General features: G+C 39.7%; 1 protein-coding gene across 4 annotated transcripts in view; it reads left to right on the top strand.

Moving 5' to 3' along the window:
* LOC116040645 (collagen alpha-1(XX) chain) overlaps positions 1-21,202 on the top strand; it is a 43,147-nt gene that overhangs the window by 12,480 nt on the left and 9,465 nt on the right. For 3 of the 4 annotated variants that reach the window (XM_036007819.1, XM_036007821.1, XM_036007820.1), the window contains exons 5-25: positions 1,699-1,867; positions 3,711-3,913; positions 4,599-4,766; positions 5,869-5,988; positions 6,146-6,310; positions 6,632-6,790; positions 6,965-7,137; positions 7,448-7,577; positions 8,694-8,839; positions 10,021-10,150; positions 10,461-10,600; positions 11,448-11,574; positions 11,769-11,908; positions 11,998-12,130; positions 13,033-13,178; positions 13,363-13,492; positions 14,086-14,202; positions 14,324-14,470; positions 14,753-14,809; positions 15,384-15,422; positions 15,527-15,665. In XM_036007819.1, the coding sequence (XP_035863712.1) occupies positions 1,699-1,867; positions 3,711-3,913; positions 4,599-4,766; positions 5,869-5,988; positions 6,146-6,310; positions 6,632-6,790; positions 6,965-7,137; positions 7,448-7,577; positions 8,694-8,839; positions 10,021-10,150; positions 10,461-10,600; positions 11,448-11,574; positions 11,769-11,908; positions 11,998-12,130; positions 13,033-13,178; positions 13,363-13,492; positions 14,086-14,202; positions 14,324-14,470; positions 14,753-14,809; positions 15,384-15,422; positions 15,527-15,665 (2,878 nt within the window). Of the gene's footprint in view, positions 1-1,698; positions 1,870-3,710; positions 3,914-4,598; positions 4,767-5,868; positions 5,989-6,145; positions 6,311-6,631; positions 6,791-6,964; positions 7,138-7,447; positions 7,578-8,693; positions 8,840-10,020; positions 10,151-10,460; positions 10,601-11,447; positions 11,575-11,768; positions 11,909-11,997; positions 12,131-13,032; positions 13,179-13,362; positions 13,493-14,085; positions 14,203-14,323; positions 14,471-14,752; positions 14,810-15,383; positions 15,423-15,526; positions 15,666-21,202 lie in introns of all 4 variants that reach the window. The other variant, XM_031286153.2, reaches the window with a different exon arrangement.

The following is a 21,202-nucleotide window of genomic DNA, read 5'->3' on the forward strand; positions in this document are numbered from 1 at the left end:
AGGAAAATGGTTAATTATTGCCGTGTTTTAGTTTGTACCAGTAGGTCAGACCGAGAAAAACATTTGGAATATTATCGACTTCCAAAAGTTATTAAAAACCAGGGAGAGGAATGCCAGAAGTTATCAGAGGAAAGGAGGCGCTTGTGGTTGGCAAAGCTCAACCAGGATCTACGAGGGAAAAATCTGTCTTGTTCGGTCTTTGAAATGGAAAAAAAAACTATTGAGAGTCACTTGGCTACACCTTGAGTATCGCAATGATATCATACAGTTAAGGTTAGGTTGATTAAAGACGTTATTGCATTACTTACTTTGGCTTCACAACACATTGGTCATAATGACTTGGTACTGCGTCTCCCTCACCCATCCACACGCCATCTGATTATAAGCCTCCAAACCTTTGTAGGATTTAAGGTCTTCCGCTGTGTATGGGCTCAGCGAGAAAACCAGGTAGTTGACTATATTGGGATATGCAACTGAAGGAAGAATCACTGGGTCGCCATGGATCCAAGAAGAGGGAGCCAACTTGTAGGGATCTGCACTGCCAGTAAACTGTAATTTCTCTAAATATCGCGCCTTTTTTGTGGTCCAACTCCTTCCATGCCTTTGCATCTTGGATGCATTTTGATGAGCTTTTCTGTTGTTTAGACATAAAGTATTAAAGTATCCATAGTGCACAATACTCCATTACTCCATTCAGGTGTTTACACCGAGTGCCTCCAATATGGCCATGCATCCAGGTTACCGCTCAGAACATGACGTCGGTGAAAACCCTCTATTACGACTGCCTTCGGAGTTTCTTATATCTGCGTCCACGTTGTCAACATAAGACCTGTGGCGTGAGTTCCTTTTGTACCATCATTTTATTGAATGAAATCTTAAGCTTCGCTCCTACGAGATGGGTGGGTTTTTATTACGTTACACACAAAGCTAACTGGCTATAGTTAGCCTGTACGTATGCTAGCGGACATTAGCTAACGTTGCCGAGACAGTTTCGGCGAGCTAACCACGACAGTGTTGTCGCCCTCGCGCCCACAATCAACCTCTGCTGCTAAAACAGTCAACCTGCAGTGATGTTTTGAAATGGAGACGCCACATCCTGGCCATTATTTTAAGGCATAAACCAACCATAGGGGTACACTCAGGGGTAACCCTGCTGCTAACATTGGCTATTACATTAGCCTAAAACGATAATTATAGCCATACATATATATCACAGTAACACTGCAAAATTAAAGACAGACAAACAGATCCAACTAAAATCAATCATCGTTTTATTGAGTCAGCAGTTATATACAAACAATAAGGAAAGCTTAAATACTTAAGGTTGTTGCAGTAGCGGACCAGCTCACCAATCTGGCTTTCTGCCCCTGGTAAGCGCACGCACCTTGTAATGTTTGTAAACAGGAAACCCGTGTATAGCCCGGGTTATGAACATAGACTTAAAGTTATAACAGATTTAGAGACATTGGTTTGGTTAAATGGTAAAGGTATTCCATTTGCACAAGGAGTTTCATATTTGCTGTATATTGGTATATCTACAGTTGATTTTGAAACATGCATAAACATTTTGATGAAGCTTCTTTTTAAAGGATTTGAGATCAGATTTCCTGCGCCACTAAAGGTAATGTTGTTGACTTTAACACAAATGAATATAGATTACCTTATGTGATTCCCTTAGCTGCTCTTTCTCTCTTCCAGTGGAGGGTCTGCGAGAAGAGGAAATGATCCGCAGTGGTAGTCGAGAGCAGAGAAAGAAGGTGTTTCCAGGCGGATCAGGGTCAGGAGACCTGGACGATGTAACGGAGGCTTTGTTGGGCGTGCCAACAATTCTGTATCCTGACCCCACCACCACTGCTGCTGCTACTACAGGTAGGGCATGCTAGTAGATAAAAACACTACATCCACATACACACATATTGGTATAATTACAGTATGATGACTTGGATCCTTGTAGAATCCTTGCAGTTGTTACAAAGTCATGATTTATTCTGCTTTATGCAGCAAACCCTATTGCGCTGTCTGGGTTCATATTAGGGATGGGAATCACCAGAGGTCTCACGATACGATATCATCACGATACTTATGTCACAATACAATATTATTGCGATTTTAAACATATTGCAATATTCTGCGATATATTGCAATTTATTACCTTTTTTCCAACTTCAAATTTTTCCCAATTTCAAATGATGTCCCCAAAAGTAAACTTTGTCAACATCTGTTTTATCTAAAAAGATATATTTCTCTGTTTGTTCATATCACTTCAATTGTATTGCTGCAAAATGGGATTGTCAAGCAGACAAACTGACCAACACATATATCACAAAAGATCGATACTTGCCGTCTGTTTATCGATACAGTATTGCCACGTAAAATATCGCAATACTATGCAGTATCGATTTTTTTCCCCCACCCCTAGTTCATATTGTATAACAGTATTGATAATAATGACAAAGTGCAATACAAATCCAAATTTAAAAAAGACAATCACACACTAAAAACAACAGCATAAAAACACAGTTACATGTAAAACAATCAGTGAGGTAAAAAGCAGTTATATAAATTAGGCACATGAACAAAACAAGAAGGAAAATAGACAAAATCTGATGGAAACATGTCAAAGCTGTTTTATGTGAACAAATAAGTAGTCAGACAAGCGAGTCTATAAAATGTGTTTTAAGGCATGATTTAAAAGCTGAGATAGTGCCAGCAGTCTGAAAGCTGAGTTGCCAGGACAGCAAAAGCTCGATCACCCTTTGACTTAAACTGGGACTCTGGAGCAGTTGAAAGGTTTAACTTAGCAAATGTAGGCTTTTTGGGACAGTAAGGCGTTCAAAGTTTATTGATCTATTCTAAGATTTTGAAATTCAATTAAAAAAAAAAAGCTGGTAACAAGTGCAAAAGAACCTAAAACCCCGGGTGATGATTATTTTTGCCTTGGTCAGAAGCATTGCTGTGGTGTTCTGCACAGTCTGAAGCTGAGCATTAATGTAGGTGAAAAAGGCTTTACAAATATACCAGACGTGAAGTTTTAAAAGAATGATTTTTTTACTGAGAGATAACATTGCTCTGATCTTTGAAATATTTCTAAGTTGATAAAAGGATGATTGAAGTATTTGTGTGTGTCCAATTCCAGTGAAATGTAATCCTCTCAGTTCCTAAAATGTACGCACTAGAAACAGTAATAACAATAAATATATATGCATATGATTGGAGGTGCTGGTCTAGTGCATCCGGTACCTTCTTTCCGACCTCAACAGGGAAGGAGAAGCTGTTAGGCAGGTGGTTTGGATCTTTTGTGATTCTCTTAGCCTTTTTCTTGCAGCGCCTGGTGTAAATATCCTTCCCTATCCCTAAGTACAGTATACTGTATTTACACATGCCTACATCAAAGCACTTTGGGACAAATACACACATACACAATAATGACAGCCCAGCAACAGTAGGTGTAACACAGGAAACAAGGTGGCACAAGGACGAAGGTGGGCCAGGAGGTTTGTTAGAAGTGTTTGATCTATCAAGCAAAGTTTAAAGATGTTACTATGTTTGATAAAACCATAATGTTTGTGTTAACAGGGAAATGATGTTTTCTCACTTGTCCATTTGATCCTTTGAAGTCAGATGGAACTAATGGATTTCCTGTCACGTACAGCCTCAACCGGTCCCCTAAACACTCTTTGCTTATCTTACTGTAACCCCACCCATGTGCTTTCTCCTCCAGAGACCCCAGCAATAGAAACTCCCTCCCAGCTCCCCGATGAGGCCCCAGAGAAAAACACCAAAGAAAAGAGGAAGAGGAAGAAAGAGCGGGACCGTTCCAAAGTGGAGAATAAGGAGGAGCAGGGGACGACACAGGGCAAAGCGGCCGAGGAGAAACCCCAGAAGACACCCTTCCTTACCCAACCGGTTACAGGTAACCTCTTGTCCCCAGTGTTAGGAAACATTACATAAAACTGATCTTTTGGTGACATTTGCTGTTTTAATGAACTAAAACATGATGAACCGATTAGGACAAATCCCTTTTTAAGCAGGAAGTTAAGCAGGTTATCTTAAAGAATGTCTGGCCACCATCATCTTTGGCTCTTCTTGTGGGTTAAGGAACAAGAGGCTTAAGAGCAGTAAGTGTTGGTTTGAAATGTGATGACAGTGTTTACACAAGGGAGGGACAGGTAAAGGTAAGGATAATGACAGGCCATCTGGTTCGGCTGCAGGGCACATGTGTCCTCTCTCTCCCTCATAATCCAAGGGAACACACACACACACACGTTCACATACATGGAAACTCACTCATGTTCATGTATGCACCGTGTCGACACATGCGCACATAGCATTTACGCGCCTACATTTAAACACCTACACCTACTTTTTGCTTGCTTAAATGCCATCTGTTTCCTGATTTAAAACTATGCATTTACCCATGTACTCACTAATATACAAATGCACTATAATAATATACTATAATATATGTAATCTACAAAAACACTATAAAGTGTGCGTCCACCGTGAGCCTCCAGAACAGCTTCAGTGCTCTTTGGCGTAGTCTCCAGAACTGATCTGATCAGTTCAAGACTATTTGCTTCATGCTTCCTTTTATCAAGGTATGTCTCCAAGGAAACCGTTTGAGTGTGACAGCGATGCAGCGGCCGACATCATGTTGTTGGTGGACGGCTCCTGGAGCATTGGACGCACCAACTTCAGACGGGTCAGAGACTTCTTGGAGGGCCTGATGACACCCTTTCACATTGGTCCGGACCACATTCAGATCGGTGAGGATCAGCGTGTGGTGGTGAAGCCATCTCTCTTTCCTTCTGTGGGTTGTATTCATAAAGACACAGTTCCACACAGTGGGCTTTCTATAGTATGTAGTCATTCATACTACATGTTTCAGAAGTTTAAACCTGGGGTAGGCAGTTTATTTTGGCATCATTGGGCAAAAATTCCCTTGTAACCTTTCAGCATATTGTAATTTAAGTGGACTGAAAGAAAACTTGACTTCTTCTTTACCTTCTCTTGACTCTGTTTTCAGGCTGTATGTAAGTATTTGTTTTTTTCAGACAAGTGCATTGCAACAGCTATTACTATGACATTTTTATTGCTTAGCCACAGCTAAATTTATTGACAAAATATTGCTGTATCAGCCAATTTGAATGTGCCAGCAGCCACTGGTTAGCAGCCACATTTGACCAACCCAGCAACTGAAAAAAGATACCACAGTAGCCAGCTAGCAACCACATAGAAAGGCCATAGCAACCATTGGGAAAGTCCTAGCAGCCACCTGCTGGTAACCAACTGACCCTTCAGCTCCTTTCAGCTAATACACAGTTCACACCTCAACGCCTTTTAGTACACTTCAGATCATTTCATTGCTTATATTTCAACTCTTGTCAGGCTGACACTTTCTATACAATTCACCTCATTTTAGTACTTACTGTATGTTTACTGCCATTTCAACTCCTTTTGTTGCTTCCACTTTAACAAATGTTTTTGCATTTCCATTTATTTCACTCTTCCGGCAAATCCCATTATTCCTATTTTTCATACTCCTTTAGCTGCTCTCGTGTCATTTTTCTCAACCTTGTTGTATAGGTTGTTATAGAGCGTTGTTAATATTTAAAGAAATAATCTGCATTGTTTGCTTGTAAATAAAAGCTGATTTTGCTACTCTAAGAAGGTGCTATAATACACCAAAAGCTTTTACAGATGTTGTCTAAGCTTTTGGGTTTTAAATGGCTCTGTAGTACCAACAAATGAAGAATAAAAAAAAAAACTAAAAATGAGCCACTTAAAGTATAATGAATTTACTTTTCCTAATGGCCTGTCCCACAAAACAATAACAAAATGTCGTTTAATGATGTGTTATTGTCCCAGGTCTGACCCAGTACAGTGGAGACCCCCGCACAGAGTGGCAGCTCAACAACTTTACGACTAAAGACCAGCTGTTGGAGGCCGTAAGGAATTTCAGATATAAGGGAGGAAACACTTTTACAGGTAAACACATCACAGTTTGCAGCTTCAGCTACAGCTAGCATTTATGTGTTTAAGACCAAACATCTGTCTTCAGAATATAAGCGCATAATAATACATACAATACGTACACATATGTACCTTATGTCTGTCAATGTGTAACCATGCATCCATCTCCCAGGCCAGGCACTGCTCCATGTCATGGAGGAGAACATGAGGGCTAAGGCAGGCGCGAGGTCGGACACACCATTTTTCCTGGTCTTGTTGACCGATGGGAAATCTCAGGATGACGCCATTGCTGCGGCAAACCGGCTGAAGAATGCCGGCGTGGAGATCATCGCTGTAGGTAAGACTGAAAAGAAAAGAGGGTGAGGTGGTGTCAAGACTAAATACTTTAACCTTCTGGCGTTTTTTTGGTGTTTTCTGTAATCCAGTCACATCAATCCCCTGCATTTCTGTGCACCATGGGACTGTAAGCAATCTTGACTTTGACTTGAGAGAAGTGTACCCAATTATAGTCTGATGTGGTCTTATTATTGTTATGCAATACAGTTTCTGTTATGTTCTCATTGTAAGGCGCTCCGAGGCCTTTTGTTCTAATCTCTAAATGCTTTTGTGCTTTTTGTGCAAAGTAGGTTGAACCATTTTATGACTTTGTATTAATCAGGTGTAAAGAATGCTGACGAGGCTGAGTTGAGACAAGTGGCGTCGGAGCCGGTGGATCTGAACGTCTACAATGTGAATGACTTCCCTCTGCTCAGCAAACTAGTGGCACGACTGGTCCACATTCTCTGTGGGAGGATAGAGGACCGTGGCATCTCAAAAAGTAACCTATCTATATGTCTAGCTTTCTGCCCCTAGCTTTCAGTCTATCAGCTTGTCTTTCCTTGCCAACTATTTGAACGCAAACTTGTGTGTTTTTTTCATGGCATCAAGTTTTTCAAAGTATGAATATCTTGTTAGGGTCTAATATGCTGATTCCTTGTTGCTGTGTCTCCAGGAATGGAGCCTGGGCCCACAGCAGACCCAGCCCTCTCCTACCCCAGTCCTACTGATCTCCGGTTCTCTGAACTGGGCTCCAGAGAAGTAAAGCTTCACTGGACCAATCCTTCTAAGCCAGTCCAACAGTACAGAGTGGTCTACCACAGCGCCGAGGGTCAGAGTCCACAGGAGGTCAGGACGCAACCTTACCTTACATGAATTATTACCACATTATGTTTGAGACCTAAGCACAGTTCTATAAACAAAATAAGACATCATACTCCAAGTCTGGGAGAAATGTGCTTGGTTGCAACAGGAAAAACACTGTTCTTGCTAAAGCTGTCAGAGAGAGGACAGGGAGCAAAACAAATGTTGTTGTTGAAAATTGTGGGGTAATGTGTGGGATGAGAATAAAATGTCACATAAAAAGTAAAACATATTTTAAAGAATATTATAATGTCCAAATGTCTTTGTCTGATTTTAAGTGATGCTCTGTCTCTAGGTGGTATTGGCCGGCTCAGAGTCCACTGTGCTGCTGGAAGGCCTCTCCTCTCAGACACTGTACCACGTGTCCATCTTCCCTGTGTATGAAGACAATGTTGGCCTGGCACTCAGAGGAACTGTCACTACATGTAAGACTGATATCACTGCTAAATATTATATTTTAAGGAATTAATTTGTTTGTTCATGAGTCCCGCATGTCACATTTTGTTTGTCAGTGTATCAGTTGTACTTGGCTTTTCCTGGCATTTCTTTTGGTATGGAATTAGGACTGAAAGTTCTATTTACAACCACGAAAAGCAAGAATGCTAAGAAACCGTGTCTGTCTGTCTGTCTCTCTGTCTGTCTATTAATCTCCTCTACTCTAGCCACAGCTACTTGCGTACCCCAGTGCAGAAATCATATGCCAAAATATTTAGACACCAACAATCTTTTAACCACTTGCCTATGTATTTACAGATTTTGATCATTAAAAGGAGGTGCAGACAGTTCATGAGCAATCAAAGTGGTTGCTTCAGGGTGTTGTGAGTCCTATTTATAAATCATTATAGTGTTTTTATGCTTTAGCACGGGCGAAAGCCATGGCCAGAGGCTGTGGACGGACGGACGGATGTTCAATTTCTGTGAACGCCTATATCTCAGGACCCCCTGAAGGAAATTTCATCCCATTTTGCCACTTGCATCCACGTGCGCTACTGAGTAGAAAGCTTGTCTGTGACTCAGCAGGGCACAGATTTGGATTGTGCCTATGAGTAGATTTGTATGGTTTAGCACAATGTATTGATGGCAGCAGGGCTTGACACTGAAGCTCTGCTTCCATCAATCCCTCATTCACTGTGACTATGTGGTACTAACAAAAGTCAAACTTTACTAATATTAATCTTTTTTCCTCTAAAACTCATCCATGGATTCTTCAAGAGAAATTATGCATTTCACTCTGTTCTTAGCATTTCCAAAATTACACTTAAGAAGGCCCAATGAGAGCACACCAAGTACAGTTCATAAATAAGGTGGAATATTTTCTTATATTTAGTCCAGATATGGAGTGCCTTTACTACTGACTTGTTACTGTTACTATTCTACCAGCAAACTGAATACACTGTCATCAGTAAATCACAGAATGTACTCAACATGCCCATCACCAGTTTACAGGCCTCTTTGTAAAACCAAGTTCTGACATCTCTCTACTCTCCTCATCCTTTAATTTTCTCTTTCTTTCTCTGTCTCTTCCTATCTCCTTTACTCAGTGCCCCTGGCCATGCCTGCCAACCTGGAGGTGACTCCTGCCTCTTACAGCACACTGCGAGTGAGATGGGGTGCTGCGCCCGGTGCAACACAGTACATGGTCCTGTACTCAGCACTCAACCACGGAGAGCCTGATGACGCCAAGGAGGTGAGAGCTCTTTTATCTCTCTGCAGTGTGTATGCAGTGTGTGTGCGTGTGTGCGTGTGTGTGTGTGTGTGTGTGTGTGTGTGTGTGTGTGTGTGTGTGTGTATGTGCGTGTGCGTGCGTGCGTGAAAGGCACATATTGTGGCATTACACATTACATTACATTACATTACAAGCCGCCACTTTTCTGTCTGCTGATTACCAGGGTAATCAGCAAACAGAAAAGTGCATCTACAGGCATCTACAGTGCATCTACAGGCAGGTAGGTGAAAATATAATGTACAAGGCAAATAAGAAGAATGCCCTGCTCACATAATTGAATGTTTTCAGGACAGATTGTTATTGTATTACTGTAATGTTAACTACCACTTTGCAACTCATTAGAGAGCCCTAATGGCAACTTTCATATGACATATGGTTCCGATTTTACACATAGCCACTGTACAATGTAACTGAAGACAGGCATACCTGTTTGTTCTGTTTGTAGCCTAGATATGTTGTTGATCACTAATATTAAGAAAATTAAAAAAGAAAGAATACTTCCATATTGCTGTTGTGTTAATTCTTTTCTTTTTTTGATGTGGACAAAATTTCAATCACAAATGGCGTTCAACAGGTAGAGGTGAAAACAAAAACACGTCTGTATTTATACATTTATGGTGAAAGGTCACATCATCATCTCCAAATAAGATAATTAGTTAAATACTGTACGTTCAGGGACAATACGTTAGTCCAGGGTTTATCTGTTAAGGGTGACCACATCATTCTTCTCTTGAAAATCACATAAAACAAGTAAAATTAATTGCAATGCTTGTTGTTTTTTTTATAAACTATATAACGGATTTCAAAAATAAAATCTTATCTAGGCTACATAGTGATATTCCCCTCAATTCCTCTTTCCTCACATCACGTCCTTGCATCGTCCCATCTTAGATGCAAGGAAAGAACCAACATATTCAAAAATTAAGATGAAAATTTGCTGTTAAATCGCTGCCTTCTGTACTTCTTTAATTCTTTTGTATGTAAGCGCTCCTCTCAAAATACTCATATTATGATGTCATTTTAAAGTAATATTGGTACCAGAGTGATTACTGTTCCACCGTCCACTAATGTGGGCAGAGACAGTCCTAATATTAATAAACCGCTAACTCCACATTTGCATTTTTGTTTCTGTATTGCTGCAGGAGAAATTCAGTGCAGACCAGACCATGGTGGAGCTGGCAGGGTTACTGCCGGCAACCGACTACTCTGTGACTCTCTATGCCCTGTATGACGAGGATCCCAGCGACCCTGTCACTGCTGTTGCCACCACATGTAAGACCTTCCCCAAACATTCTCATCCCTTATTTTTCACATCCCTTTCTCTATCCCCTTTACTTCCCGCTTTCTTATTTCCCGCTTTGTCATTTTTCTATCTGTTTATTCTTTCATCTTACTCCACATTTTTTTGAGATTCCCTTTTTCTACTATTGTTCCTTCTATTCATTTCTTACAGTTTATCCTTACTCACTATTCCCTCTTCCTACTCTATTATTAACATCTCTAGCACAGGAACTTTACTGTGGCACTGATAGAATAGATCACTCCAGTGCAAACATCATCTGCCTTTCATCTCTCCCCACAGTCCCTCTCCCACAGCCGATGAGTGTTCACTTCCCGGTGGTCACCCACAGTATGCTGAGGGTAAGCTGGGTGCCCGGAGCCGTGGACATCCCCAGCCACAGAATCACCTACAGCACCAACCACGGCAGTGACGTCAAGCAGGTAACTTTACCAAACCGGTGTCTCCAAAACCATCCCCAGAACTGAGATTGCATCTTTATTTTCAAAGAGAGACATATGTGTATGTATATATATATATATATATATATATATATACATATACACACACTAAATTCTTTTGGGAAACTCTAATGTGGCTTTGAATAAGAGAAATAATTACAGTTATGCTTCAGTAGTCTTTGATATCAGCCAGTCGCAGTGCAGGGAAACACAAACCCTTGCAGGCTGTAACATCCATAATAATTAGCTAGACTTTTTTTCATGCATCCCTTTTCAAAGTGCTTTCTATATTAATGAGAAGAAGAAATAAGAAAAAAAAAACAGAAATGAAAAGGAAACATATATTACAGACATAAATTAAACTTAAGTTAAAGTTAACTAAACTAAAATATTTTTTATCATGTCTGCTCCATAGGAAGAAATCAACAGAAGAAATCCTCGCTCACCCGCCAGCAAAAGTCCTTAGACTGATTGATGCAATCGCGTCTCAGTCATTTTATTCAGTGTGTTTAAATAACAAATGGCAATAGCATTAGCCTACCTCCTTACATTCTGATGGTCAGAAGTCCATATCAAAAGTCTTATTGTTTCTGAAGGATAATAACAATCCACAAGGAGATTGAAATATCCAATCACTTGGGCTTAGAATTTATAATTTAAAGTTTCTATGATCACCCATTTGAGTCAAAGCTGTTCACCTGAAAAGACTCACCACCAGTAAACCAATACTAGTGCCAGACCTAGGTCCATCTTTTTCAAAACAATGTTTGTACCGTCCATAAGATGCTGCAGCCACTCAGCCAGTCATTCAAATGAAATCTCTTTCCAGGTGGAGGTAACAGGACTGATCTCTGTGGTGGTGCAGAACCTCTCCTCTCTGTCTAGATATCTGGTTTCAGTCCAGTCTCTCTACCCACAAGGCCTGTCTGCAGCACTGACCAGTAACGTCACCACACGTAAGACACACACCCAAATATTTTGTGCTCAAAAGCATGATGTTATTTTTCCTTTTGATGTGTCAAAGCATTTGTCTTGTGTAACAGCACAGCACCAGAGGGAAGAACATTGAATAAAATATGAATGAAAACAGATTAAATCAGGCTAAAGTCTCCTTTTTTTTCTTTCCTGACACATTTTACTTCTCTCCCAGTGAAGGTGCCGTCCCCATCAGACCTCAGGGTGACTAATTTCTCAGGCAGTGATATCACCGTTCGCTGGGAGGCGGCAGCTGATGATGTCGTCTCCTACCTCATCAAGTGGATCTCCCTCAGTGGAGGAGACCTGAGACAGGTGGGGATGGATGAACGGATGGGTGGAGTGTATAATGTGTTATAATGATTAATTAATATATGAATATAATGTTGCTCTGTTGGTTTTAGCTGAGGGTGAGTGGTGAGAGTGAAGGGGCAATCCTGGAGGGGGTGGAGGACGATAAGGAATACCAGATCTCTTTGTCTGCACTTTATCGAGATGGAGCTCAGAGTGAAGCCGTGGCCACACGCTATAGCACATGTGAGTCACACACACTGATTTACACACCACACGCTAATAAGTGAAATACTTATACGAGCGACCCGGGGATGCACAAAGAATTTCAGCCTTGGCTGGCAATAAAGTTGTATCATGTCGTACTACCAGCAGCACTGGAGAGTCACTAAAAATGAACTTGCAGTGTTTGGTGGGTCCTCCAATGAACGGGGGAAAGATGAATGTCCAGGTTGTTTAGAGTTTATAAAAAGAGAAGTGCTATATGAGCATTGATAATCTCCATGGCTGAACAGACAAAGTAAAGAGCACCACCTACACAACCTTTTAAGATCAAATTCCTGGTACTGAATACAGTGCCCAGTCCTGTGTTGAATATTGCAGTTTAGATCAATTTATTAGTTTATAATGTCGTGGACAGTCCCCTTTAATTAACTGTACAGTACAAGGAGCAGCTTTAGCCTCTACAGCTAATTTCCAGCTGTAGTCCCCGGGCCAGTTGTCAAAAGGCATCCTATATTACTTATGTGACATATTAACCCCTCAGTCCACTTAGAATCCTGACCATAGCTTGCAAATAATCCGGTCCCTGTTCCGTAAGCACCTTGGTGGCACAAAAACTCAAGCAAGACTTGTATTTATTGAATTTTCTTTTAGTATCGTCAGGTGGATTGTGGACTTTCCCGCAGTGTTGTGTCCTGTCCCCACTTCTGCAACGAGAGTACAGAGTATTGCTCATAATGTAAAATGTTATATATATATATATATATATATATATTAACTTGTAAGCAGCATTTTAATGATGTCAAATGGTTTGACAGGTGGAATTTTAGGCCAATTGTCTCCTCATTAGGGCAATATTTCTCAGTTCTCATCAAAAAAAGATTTCCTTGTAGCGAGTCTAAATATCTCTGCTTTTGTCCCCGCAGTGTCTGGTGGAGGCCCAGCCAGCATATCGGTCTCTGAGGAGACAGCGGTCAGCTTGGTGGTCAGCTGGGTGCCTCCCAACGCTCATGTCCTCCAGTATCGTGTGTCTTACACCGCACTGACTGCAGCTGAAACCCAGGACAGCACTGTGAGTGGGCTGTAATCGTCACCTCTTCAGCTGCTTTGTCCTTCATCCTGCTGGACAGTAAACCATAGGGCTTCTCAGGGGTCACAGAGAATTCCACAAACCGCAAATTAGCTATGTCACCGTGTCGACACATGGACCTTTTACTTGAAAGCTTGACTTTGAAAGGTGCGTTTGTTGTTTACAGGTGGTGGTTCCAGGTGGTGAAAAGCAGGTGGTGCTCAAGTCTTTACAGCCAGATACACGTTACAGCATCCTGGTCACCGCCGAGTACCGCAACAGAGAAGGTGGCAGCGGTTCAGCTCAGGGCAAAACCAGTGAGTCAAACATACTGAAAAACTAGACTAAATTTGAACCTGTGGCAAGTATCACTTTTTGTGTTCCCTTAGTGGGAAAACAGAGTCTTCATACAGTACATCTAGTGTAAATACACTGATGTGACATATAAATAAAACAACAAATTGCTTCAATAATTATTATAATTATTTTATTATATTATTATTTTTTTTTTTTTAAAGATTATTTTTTGGCCATTTTTAGGCCTTTATTGACAGGACAGCTGAAGAAATGAAAGGGGAGAGAGAGGGGGGGAATGACATGCATCGAGGAGTAAACCTCTATATATGGACACCCGCTCTACCAACTGAGCTATCCGGGCACCTGCTTCAATAAATATTTAGATGCATGTATTCCACTCGAGAACAAACAAAAAGAAACCTCCAACACTAAGTCAAAGTTTCGCACCATTCTTAAGACTGTTTCTTAGAGGTTTCATACATACCGGCCGCCGTGGTGAATATCCTAACTCAAATGTGAAATTAGGTTGTTCACCTCTGGCTGTTCTGTATGCCTTTCTGTTTATCAGCCTTCCGTTTTACCTATCTGTCCGTCTCTCTCTCTCTCCCTCCAGCCAGTCTGCGAGTAAGCAGCGTGAGTGTGGTCAGGTCAGACCACTCCAGTATCTGTGTGTCTTGGAGACCCGTGTCTACTGTCGATGGATATCGCATTGTCATCCAGTCCGTCAAAGGTAATTGTAAAATCTATAGTAACTGACAACTCTGAGTACATAAAGCTGTCTCAGAAGCCACATTAACCACTGTTGGTTTTACCCATTGGTGTGTAAATGTATATGTGTGCCTTGTGTTTAGACAAGCAAACAAAGGAAGAAACTGTCGACGAGTCCAGCAGCAGTCACTGTTTCACTGATCTGGAACCAGAGACTCTGTATCGCATCAGTGTGCACTCGCTGCTCAGCTCAGCAGAGGGCGCTGCCGTCTCCATTCTCCATCCAACAGGTCTGACCTGATCACAGTTACTTCCACAGTATGTTAGATGTTGAAGTTGGCTTACCACAAAGTCTAACATCTGCATACTATAAATTCCCTCTTAAAATAAATAAACATAAAAGGCAGGAATACATTAATTTTAGGCTGCTTCTCTACGAAATGTAATCAAATCACTTTAGTTGGGAAAGTCACTTTAAGTATAGATTGATACATACAGTACATGACAAAAAAACGTATGTTTTTGTTGTTTGTTCAATGTGTTATGACTGGATGTACCTGTTCCTTTTACAGCCACGGTTCCTGCCAGAATTCCCATCCATCCCCGGATTTACCCTATCCACAATGAAGGTGACTCTTGATCATGTGGCAATAATATTCTCCCGTCGAAATATATCTGTTTAGCACATTTTTATTATTTCTTGGGGTCGTCATTTTAGTTCAAACTGAGCAGATGTGTTATATTCTTGATTCCACAAATTCCCAAGGGGTCCTTAAATGACTCCAGCAGGTCCCCAGAAAACTGAGGACTACTTGAGTTTTTGTATTTCTTTTATCCTCTAGACATTAATGCAATGAAAGAGTGTAAACGTGAATCAGCATTAGGGGATAAACAAGGTTATAAATAAGCAATAATGCATTTCACTCTTGTGCAACAAAGTGGTTTTTTTATAATTAGTTTCCCACTCCTTATAACTTTAAAAGACTATCCTGGAAAAACCCTTTTACCTATTCTTAAGTCATAAACACAGGGCAGAAAAAAAATTAGATAAGATCACCAGAATAAATTTTTTTCTCACTTGCCTCACCGGGCTTCCATATAGAGCCCATAGTGAGACCAATTTTTGTTCTTGACTGAAAAAGTTGAAAAAAAAATCCCTCTGCCTTGCTCATAATGATTCAACACTGCCCTGTTGTGTTGCAGTCTGCCCTGAAGTCACCATCAGAAACAGCATTGTTAAAGGTACGACAAGCTGTCCTCACACAAAACTGACCAAACTAAAAGGCTCATTTTGAATACCTGAAACATCACCTCATTTTGTTTCTGTCATATGGTTGCCGTTTCAGGATTTGACATGATGGAAGCATTTGGTCTGACTAAGAATGCTCACTCGTCTGTGGAGGGCGTGGCAGCCGAGCCTTTTGTCTTCAACACTCTCCCCACCTTCACTCTGTACAGAGACGTCCAACTGACACAGAGCACCAAGTGAGATCATCTCTTTTACTGCTTTTAATTCACCTTCTGCTTCTTTTGTTCTTTTTGCTTGTATTATACACCAATATCTATAAATGCAGCCCCAGAAAGAGAATATAGAAAAATGTAAGTAGTATTATACTGCACTTAAAATGGCGGCGGTGGGCGTGGCCGGAAGTGGGCGTGTCTATGAAACCGGAAATCATGAAACCGGAAGCAGAAACCAAAATTGTTCGGCCGGAAACCGAAACAAAACCAAAATTCCCCGCCCATCCCTTCTATGATGTAATCCACAGGGTGTTTGGGTTAAACCAGTCTAGTGGGGTGGTATCTTGATTTGAATGGTATAAAAAAACTAGTTAAACTAGGTGTTCTCAAGACAGTGGGTGGGTCACCCCTCAGACAAAGCTTGGGAGAATGTGCCCCACCTATCTAAATTATGTTATGTGGGGCCACAGACACGCAATACTTGCTCCAATATAGTATGATAATAGTTTGATGTAACTTTAGACCAAATACATAAAAAAGGTCTGTCCACACACTCAACAATTGAGTTATTATAGCCTGATAATTATGTTGGTTGATGTAACTTTAGACCAAATACATAAAAAAGGTCTGTACTCCATCATTTATTAGTTTCTGACTCTGGGAAAATGGGGAGAAACAGTACTGTAGGAGCCAAAAAAAGCAGTTTTTGTTTATATTTTAAGAACAATAGTTTATATTTTAAGACTTGCCATATTTTGTTTATAGTTCTGATCCACTGATTTTGATTGACAGCTAGGCCACTGATTGACAATAGGCTGCACCGTAGTAATTATGGATGTGGTATAATTAATGTAATAAAGGGAAGTTGGAAACACAAGTGCAAAGTTTTGGGAGTCCTAGCTTTAGTTGAGACCAAACAGTTTTTTTTAACCATCTAGTCATCCTGTTCATCTTATTTTATTTTTACCAAAAATACTGTAATCTCTGATCTATCTCGTCATACATTTTAGGCTATTCTATAAGATATTTTATTGATAACTTATGTAATAACTAATGTAATAATTGTTCACTTCCATACACTGGTCCTCCCCTGAAACAGTTTTAGTTTCCCTGGGGAGCCCTGCCTGTGTCTTGATTTGAAGGGTGTAAAAAAACTAGTTAGACGTGTTAAACCATCCTACGGGGGGGGGTGTCTTGATTTGAAGGGTGTAAGTGTCCGTGTTCTGACAGTCTTTGTGAGGTAGACTGCTTTGTTTCTTTGTTTTCTTCATTTATTTTTTGTACTAAGTACTACATGTACAATATGTAGCAATGAGGTAGAAATGATTTTAAAGAATACCAGATATAAAACTACATAAGGATGGAATCAAAATCTCAAGCAGCTCTCAACTAAATGTAATTACAGAAATAGTGACAGTCTTTGAATAAAAGTGATTCAGGTGGCTAAGTTGGCATCCCTGTGAGACTCAATGTGCTTATCATAGGTTCAGCTCATGGGTTGGTTGTGACTGTGACCTTTCATCACATCTCTCAATAATGAATAACTTTTTTAATTATAACATCTAAAGCATGTGAAATATACACCCTATCTGAATATCTGTCATTTATTTTCCTTACATCAGGTCTGTCTGTATGGCGTTTTACTCCCTAGCTTTAATGCAAATTAAAAAGACACAAATATAACTTTTTATCCATATGCCTTGTGTTACACTGTGCTCTATTGCACCTTTAGGGAGACAAAAAAAAAAGAAGCAAATACGTGACAAGATCTGTTGTTGTCAGAGTTATTACAAATACTACTTAATTTGAGTGGAACATTTCCCCTTTTTAACATACATTTCTCATGAATAATTGCCCTCTTAAACTTGTGAAATCTGCGCTTGTTAATGGCACTTAGGGCTTATTATTGCCTTCTTGTCAAAAGCCTTGCAATGACTATAACTACTTCTTAAAATTTGTCACAAAGCTATATCTAACTTTTGTTGCAGTGTTGGGTAGTAGCTGTACTTGTTTAACTTTGCGATGTGGTGATCAACATTTTAGTAGCAGTGGGAAAGTTCAGTGTTTTTTTGTTAATGGCACTTAGGGCTTATTATCGCCTTCTTGTCAAAAGCCTTGCAATGACTATAACTACTTCTTAAAATTTGCATTCATGGAAAAACAATTATATTACAGTGTGACATTTTCTGCTAATAGCTATTTTTGTTGCATTTCTTTATTAAAGATAAACAAATTAGCCATGTTTCTATTTCTACTGGTGAATAAACTCAAACAGGATAAAACTGAAAAACTTCAAATGTTTTACAAAACTCACATATCTCTTGACAATATTTGACATACCGTGATACAGCAACTTAACAATGCCCAGTGAGAGTACTATAAAATCGCCAATTTCAAATATTCACAGCTCACACTGGGGTATTAAGGTCACTGATATTCACAACTTCTTCAAACAATTCATCATATTCAAAAGAAAGCGGTTTTACTTTGGCTTCAAGGACGTTTTCAACCAATAAACACCACAAAGTGCTGTAACAAATAACAGAAATGTAAGCGTTTTTTTGATATTGGTCTAATTTTCTTGTGTAACTACATACTTTTCATGTTTAAAGCTTCCAAAAGGACATTGGAAGAATGACTTGACTTTTTTTTTTGCTGGACACGTTCATGTGTAAACAAATTTGGCTATTGACACCCTGGATGGGGTGTGTGAGCGTCCGGTTGTACTAAAAGACAGACAGCTAGAGACAGCTGCTCATTTATCCTTGTAAGTACATTTTGTTTTAAGCCTGTTTTTCGCTAGCCAAAATTAATAACCAATTAATATTACAGTTAACCTGAATTACAGATGGACCTTGCTAACCATGCTAGCTAGCCATCAGGTCCTTATTGCAAAACTGTCTTATTTTAATAGTGACAGTCTTTGAATAAAAGTGATTCAGGTGGCTAAGTTGGCATCCCTGTTAGACTCAATGTGCTTATCATAGGTTCAGCTCATGGGTTGGTTGTGACTGTGACCTTTCATCACATCTCTCAATAACGAATAACTTTTTTAATTATAACATCTAAAGCATGTGAAATATACACCCTATCTGAATATCTGTCATTTATTTTCCTTACATCAGGTCTGTCTGTATGGCGTTTTACTCCCTAGCTTTAATGCAAATTAAAAAGACACAAATATAACTTCTTATCCAAATATAACTTCTTATCCATATGCCTTGTGTTACACTGTGCTCTATTGCACCTTTAGGGAGACAAAAAAAAAGAAGCAAATACGTGACAAGATCTGTTGTTGTCGGAGTTATTACAAATACTACTTAATTTGAGTGGAACATTTCCCCTTTTTAACATACATTTCTCATGAATAATTGCCCTTTTAAACTTGTGAAATCTGCACTTGTTAATGGCACTTAGGGCTTATTATCGCCTTCTTGTCAAAAGCCTTGCAATGATTATAACTACTTCTTAAAATTTGTCACAAAGCTATATCTAACTTTTATTGCAGTGTTGGGTAGTAGCTGTACTTGTTTAACTTTGCGATGTGGTGATCAACATTTTAGTAGCAGTGGGAAAGTTCAGTGTTTTTTTATTTTATTTTTTATTTTTGGGGCGACAAGATAATGTAGGGTAGAGTAAACAACAAAAAAAGCAAACTAAAACTGCGCCACTGTTAAGGAAACATTTCCCATAAGCCTATAAAAGAAATGAGCTGAAAAAGACGAGACAAAGGTTAAATACCAAAAGAGGTTATTCAAGCTTACTGCAGGTTACAAAAACCTCCACTTATCCGCCATAGTGTGCTCTCTCATGACTCCCTCTTACTTGTGATAATTCAGTCTGTGCTCATCCATATGAGTTAAAGCGTTTAAAGACTCTATTTGTCCATTGTTTATTTCTAAAGAAACACGACAATGTATAAAAGGCTCCATTACCTCGTACCTCACGTTATGGCTCCGTAGCAGACGTTTTTGTAAAAATAGGCTAACGATTGTGTCATAACCACGCGACTTACTGTCGCATAGTAGAGGAATTACCGTATAGTACAGGAGAAGCGCGCAGGCAGTTTCGTCTCACATTAGCTGTTTAAGTGTAATTACTAATGTTAACTATCATTTTAGTGATCAATAATTAGCCTGTGCCTATGTTATCTCCTTACATATACCTACGCTCTCCGTCTCTGCTAGATTGGGAATGATTGAGATTTCTCTTGGCACAGCTACCAGAAGACTTACAACTTTCAGACACGTTGCTCACGACACATTTACGTCGTCTCTCTCAGTTGGAGGCTGCGCAGTAACGCTCAGCGCTCACCGGAAAAGTGCTTCTAACGGCCTTCACTGGTCTCCGTCCAGAGTAACGGGATCTGTTGGTCCATTCTTATATACAGTCTATGGATGTCTCTCTCTTTCTCATGGGCGGGCCAAATTCTCTGGGTGGGCTAAGCAGAGAAAGGGGAGGTAACCTTCCTCCTTATGACGTCATTCCAGATTGGCCCATCTGAGCTTTCATTTTCTCAAAGGCAGAGCAGGATACCCAGAGCTTGGTTTACATCTATCGCCATTTCTAGCCACTGGGAGACCATAGGCAGGCTAGGGGAACTCATATTAATGTTAGAAAACCTCATAAAGTGACATTTTCATGCCATGGGACCTTTAAAGTCACCTTTAGAATACTACTTGAGTAAAAGTCTTAAAGAATCTGATATTTATGTACTTAAGTATCAAAAGTAAATTTACTTAATTATTAGAAGTAAATGTAAAAGTAAAAAATAACTTGGATTATGAACTTTATTGTGGTTCCCAAGTTAAAGGACCAAACACTGCATATTTTGAGAGAAGAAGAGAAGAGAAAAACAGAAACCAAATTTTCATTTTTTTTTTGTGAGGAAGAATCTTTCACTCCAATACACAAAATCATTCCTCGCAAATACCGCCACAAGTGTTTTACGTTATCTTTACCACCACCCCATTCACCAAACCTGCTGTTTTGCAGTCTAGCAAATTTCTTCAGATTTTATTTTGTAGTAACGAGTAATGAAGATGCTTATGAGAAATGTATCAGAGTAAAAGTAAACATTTTATTTAGGAAATGTAGTGGAGTAAAAGTAAAAGTTTCCAGAAATATAAATGACGAAGTAAAGTACAGATACGTGAAAAGTCTACTTAAGTACAGTAATTAAGTATTTGTACTTTGTTACATTACAACACTGGACTGCAGTGCAAGGAACCTCCCCTTCAATACAGACTTCAATACCTTCTCTGTGGTGTTTGTTCAGCTGTATCCATCTGTGTTCAAAATGTTGGTCATGCTATATGCGTACTACAAAGTTGAATAAACAATCCTTTGTGGTTAAATGACAACTTCCAAATGTGGCCCGGAGCAATCAAACCCCAATCCGCCGAAGAGTCAATACTGCACACCAAATTCATCTGAGAGAGGTTGCTTTTTACAACACCTTTAATAAGAGTAATACCTGATAATTACTACTTTAATACTTATTATAGATGTATTGTGGCATCGGGGCATCACAGAAAGTGACTTTAATTACAATTAAAAAG

Source organism: Sander lucioperca, chromosome 12 (genome assembly GCF_008315115.2).
Source record: "Sander lucioperca isolate FBNREF2018 chromosome 12, SLUC_FBN_1.2, whole genome shotgun sequence".
In the NCBI taxonomy this organism is placed as follows: Eukaryota; Metazoa; Chordata; class Actinopteri; order Perciformes; family Percidae; genus Sander; species Sander lucioperca.